The sequence below is a fragment of the Primulina huaijiensis genome, chromosome 1, assembly GCF_012295235.1.
Source record: "Primulina huaijiensis isolate GDHJ02 chromosome 1, ASM1229523v2, whole genome shotgun sequence".
Taxonomy (NCBI): domain Eukaryota; kingdom Viridiplantae; phylum Streptophyta; class Magnoliopsida; order Lamiales; family Gesneriaceae; genus Primulina; species Primulina huaijiensis.
In genome coordinates this window covers 2,158,730-2,163,601 of record NC_133306.1, presented here as the reverse complement: position 1 = coordinate 2,163,601, position 4,872 = coordinate 2,158,730, and the positions used below count along the sequence as shown (strand labels likewise).

At 33.8% G+C, this 4,872-nt stretch overlaps 1 protein-coding gene across 1 annotated transcript; it reads left to right on the top strand.

Moving 5' to 3' along the window:
• Positions 1-2,098: 2,098 nt before the first annotated feature.
• On the top strand, positions 2,099-3,450 carry LOC140980889 (transcription factor bHLH30-like). The gene is made up of 2 exons (XM_073447022.1): positions 2,099-2,775; positions 2,865-3,450. Exons 1-2 carry the CDS (start codon positions 2,521-2,523, stop codon positions 3,327-3,329), a joined length of 720 nt encoding a protein of 239 aa, XP_073303123.1. The 5' UTR covers positions 2,099-2,520; the 3' UTR covers positions 3,330-3,450.
• The last annotated feature ends 1,422 nt before the right edge of the window (positions 3,451-4,872 follow it).

Genomic DNA, 4,872 nt, shown 5'->3' with positions numbered 1-4,872 from the left:
TATATTAGAAATAAAGAATAAATAATTGATTTTTCTAAATAATTTCAAAATTAACTATTAATTTATAGAGTTTAAAAACAACGAGGGCATGCATGCATGCATGTATGTGTATTATGATTCAATGATTCTCACAGAGAAGAAACTTACTTAATTAGCGGCTAATGTTAAAGACCCCCTCCCTCTTGGTCGAACTATATTAGTTATTGGAATAAATTAATTAAGTAATTTTATTCGGTGGGTGTTATTTTCAACATGATTTTTGGCGTGATATATTATTGACATATTGTTAACTGTTATAAAATGGAAGTCATATATTTCACAATGATATAATATTGTCCACTTTGGATCTAAACTTTCATGGATTTGATTGTAGAGTTTACCCAAAAACATTATAGAATATCATTTCATCTTATTACCATATGATCTTCCAACTTAAAATTTTTGTTGTATTTCCAACGTTAACCTCTGGAGTACTTTTATGGCTGGGGCCTTTGGTTTTCTTATTTATTACTTGTGTATACTTTCAGGCAGAATATCGTTATCCATTCTTATTAAGAAATCTAGAACACAAAACAAATGGTGGAAGAATCAACTTTCCTCGTGCATCTTTAGTCTTGTCCATGAATCTCCTCTGGATTTGTTATTTTCGATGCACGAATGAGGGGTCCGTTTAATTTGGTTCAACATTTGCTGCAACGTTAATTTTCAGAACTGCAAACCCAATGTGGTAGCTGCAAGATTGTGACAATAAGCCCTTGGGGCCAAACCGGAGAAGATCGTCGTATTCTAAAATCAGTAAGGCGAACCTTAGAAACCTAGTTCATTAGGACAATTAAAAGAGGGTGACAATATATATTTCCACATACGTTATGTATAAAACGTATGATTGTTTAATCATCATCATAATATATATAATACATAGTCGAAGCCAATTTATAATTAAAAAATAGTTGTTGATTATGCATTTAGCGGTCAGTTGGTATTTCAAAATAAATTGTAAGAGATAATAATTTAAAGTTGTGTTTCGACCGATAAATTTCAAACTATAGTAAATCTCTTGTGAGACGGTCTCACGAATCTTTATGTGTGAGACGGGTCAACCCTATCGATATTCACAATAAAAAATAATATTTTTAGCATAAAAAGTAATATTTTTTCATGGATGACCCAAATAAGAGATCCGTCTCACAAAAATACGACCCGTAAGACCGTCTCACATAAGTTTTTGCCTTCAAATTATTTGGCTTGCTTAAATGATCAAAATTGAATTGAATTCATGTGAAGTCATGCTATTTCAATAAAAATCATGGTAGATTTCAAATACACTTAATATATATATATATATTATTTTTAAATCATAATTTTCTTTCCGATCAGTATTTACCGAGGGATCACACAACCTTTGGCTAATTATTCAAATTTATCCCTTTGTTTCTTGAATTCAACCTGATGATGTGCTTTTTCTTCTTTTCTTTTCTTTTTTTTAAATTACGGTGTCTTGTCCACCAGCGGGGAAATGATTGCGCTTTTGAATTTCTCCACTAAAATTCTACTGCCAAAAGCTTTCCTCTTTCATGTCAAACAAACATAGATTCTGTTCCTTATCCTTTGATTTACTGTTTCTAGTTCGCTTTTAAATCTAAGATTTTTAAAATACGAGCAAACTTTAATTTAACAAGGGAATCGACTCTATGAAATAAAAGGGCATCGTCAATGATGTAGCATTTTAGAATTTTTTCAGGACATTGTATTTTTTTTGTTACAACAATAAAATATTCCACCAGTGAAAGAAAAGTAATCAAAATTCAAGACTACTTAATGGTTATTTCACAAAAAAATTTGTAGAGAAACTAAAATATCTTTCTTTGGTAAATGAAATCAAACCAGACAATGTTTTCTAAACTTTTGACATTAATGAGACAGACATCTTAAAATGGCAATAAGTAGTATATATGAACACATGACTTTGTTAGAAGGCCGTGTGATAAAAGGCAACATGCGTGTTAAGACATGTTTTTATCAAAATTCAAACTCAAAATCAAACAATATCGTCTACAATAACCAACAGTCCTAGCTGCAGCTTATGTACACCAAGATTTGTAGAATTTCTTCCCTTACACACACACACACACACACATAAAGGGAGTGCCTCTGTCACTACTATAAAAGGGCATGCAGCCCGGTGAGCAAATGGTAAAATAAAAGGAAGTGATTCCTTTCCTAGTCTGTGAATTGATTTGGCTGGTCACACACAATCCCAAGAAAGCTCAGAATTAAGAAATTTAGCTTCCGGCAAAACAATCATCTTTAATTTCGCTCACATATTTCATATTTCCACCAAGTTATTGATCCATTAAATGCCCATATAAATATTCTTAAAACCCGAGATTCGGCATATATATTGTGTACAGACACACACACGTCCCTCGATTGTCTCTTCCTCTTTATGATTTGTTCTAGTTTCTTGTGTGAGTGAGTGTACGTGTTTTATTCTATTTTCTTGAAGCTGAAGGTATAGACATGTTTTCTATTAGTCCAAGTTTCTATGAACTGGGGAACTGTTCGGATTCCTATGACATTTTTCAGAGAGTACCATTGCGTTCTCCACCATTAACAGAAGATAGTCACCTGAATGAAAATCTTAGCCCGAAATCCATGGCCGAGACAAAAGCAGTTGCAGCAAGCAATAGTCACAAGGAAGCTGAAAGAAGAAGAAGAAAGCGAATCAATGGCCACATCGCCACTCTCAAAGCCATTCTTCCAAATGTGCACAAGGTAATAAATTTATCAGTTGATGAAAGTTAAGCTGCCCTCCGTTGAATCTATGCCTCTTTAACCTTTTGCTGTGTGAATAAATATTGTAGACAGATAAGGCTTCTTTGCTTGGAGAAGCCGTCCGGCGCGTGAAGGAGTTGAAACAAGCGACCGCGGAATTAACGGCCATGGATCATACGGGCACAACCTTAAATTTCACTATGTTCCCGACCGAAACAGACGAGCTCAAAATATGTCCCTGCGAGGGTGGTTCGGGATTGATAAAGGCAACAGTATGCTGTGAAGATAGGCCCGAGATGATACTTGACTTGATCCAGGCCCTGGACACTGTCAAAGCGAAGGTGGTGAGAGCAGAAATGTCCACCATTGGAGGTAGAACGAAGAGTAATTTGTGGGTGGAACTTGTTTCTTCTTCAAATGTCGGAAGTGAAAGGGATTTGGGCTTGGGAAGATTAAGACAAGTGCTGAATATGGTGGTTGAGAAGTCCACTTTGTTGGCCAGTTCGGGCCAGATACTGCCGGGGAATAAACGACCTCGTTTCTATCACTTCTGATAAATTTTATTTCCATTCTTGTTCAGATGGATTGTGATCATGCATTTGAATGATGAGTTATTTTCATGACTGACATATTGTAACATTCATGATTGAAGAAAAAACAGTGAGCAGAAAATTCGCAAATTATTAATGCAAGTGATTTATACAGTATAGTTCTGCTGTATTGGCATATAGGAAAATTTTAAAACTTGAAGAATTTTATTATTAAATTATTATATAATTTTGTTGATGTTCAATGAAAGTAAAATTGCTATTTCGATACATTTGAATGCTGGGTTATTTTCTTGGTAATAATAATATCTGTTAAATAAAACAGTACTGACTAGAATTTTTTGTATATCTACTATACGTTCTTCGTTAGTAAACCAAGAACATCATTTGCAAATTGCAATCATCTTGTCACTCTACTTTTTTAATAAAATAAAAATATTTTCTCAATGTACGACACAAATGGCATTGGATTTTGTCTATTTTATGTAAATGTTAGTGTATATCGTGTATATTTCAATTCTTGTAGAACACAATGTCACGGCTACAACTGGATTTTATAGCTTCTTTCAAACTTTGTACTTGGTCGAAATCGACTTTGAAAGTTACCATCGTAATGTTATCTTTTCCAATATGGTAATTCTGCTTGATGTCCTCAACTTGAAATAGCTGAAGCTGCAAGGAAAGTGAGTGTTCATAAGGTCGATAACAAATCCAAAGGCTAACTTGTACAGAAAATCATAAAATGCAGGCAGATGCACATGACAAAATAAAGGAAAGTTGGTTTGGGGCGAAAAAAATCGAATCAAGCTCTTCTCAAAAAACGGTAATAAATAGTCAGCCCAACCTTTTAAACTAATTTTGCAAATTCAAATCAAGGGATGATGGGTCTTGCGGATTCTCCCATGAAAAAAGAAATTGTTGTTTTCTTGGCAGAACATGGATTAGATGGTGGCATATATCGCACTCATGCATCGTCAAGTCAAATTAAAGAAGATTTTTAAAAGTCTTACAGATAGAGAAGTAAGCACATAGAAGTTCAATCAGAAAACTCAACAAACTAATTATTATTATTTTTTTTTTGAAAATCTGCCCGGAAAGATGACATTTTTCTTCCTCTTCCTTACCTCCAGCTACACAAGTGCAATATTTTATCAAGAAACAGCATGATTTATGGAAGCGGCAGATCAAGTGAAGTTAGTGCTTTTATTCCCTTTTCAACAGTTGCAAAACTACAAATAAAATCTCCTTATGGTAAGTTGGGTTTCATTTCCAACACATCTGGATGTGTTTAACCGAAATATGATTTGAGTGATTGTATTATATAATGTGATATATGCTTGGTTTTGTTTTCCTGAAATATATATATATGTTTAATGTAAATGTCGTCTCGTGTAAGAATTTAATGAATTAGCACTACTACAAAAACGGCAATTATCCGTTGTCGTAGTCATTTAAAAACTGTTGTAACTGAGGGTGTTGTTGAAAGTTCGTTCAACGACAACGGTTTTTATCCGTTGTGGTAGATCAAATTTGCGACGGTTTTTATAAA

Coding starts and splice junctions, on each gene's coding strand:
- LOC140980889 (XM_073447022.1), top strand. CDS start 2,521: ATGTTTTCTATTAGTCCAAGTTTCTATGAACTGGGGAACTGTTCGGAT. Junction 2,776..2,864: donor TTCTTCCAAATGTGCACAAG/GTAATAAATTTA, acceptor TAAATATTGTAG/ACAGATAAGGCTTCTTTGCT.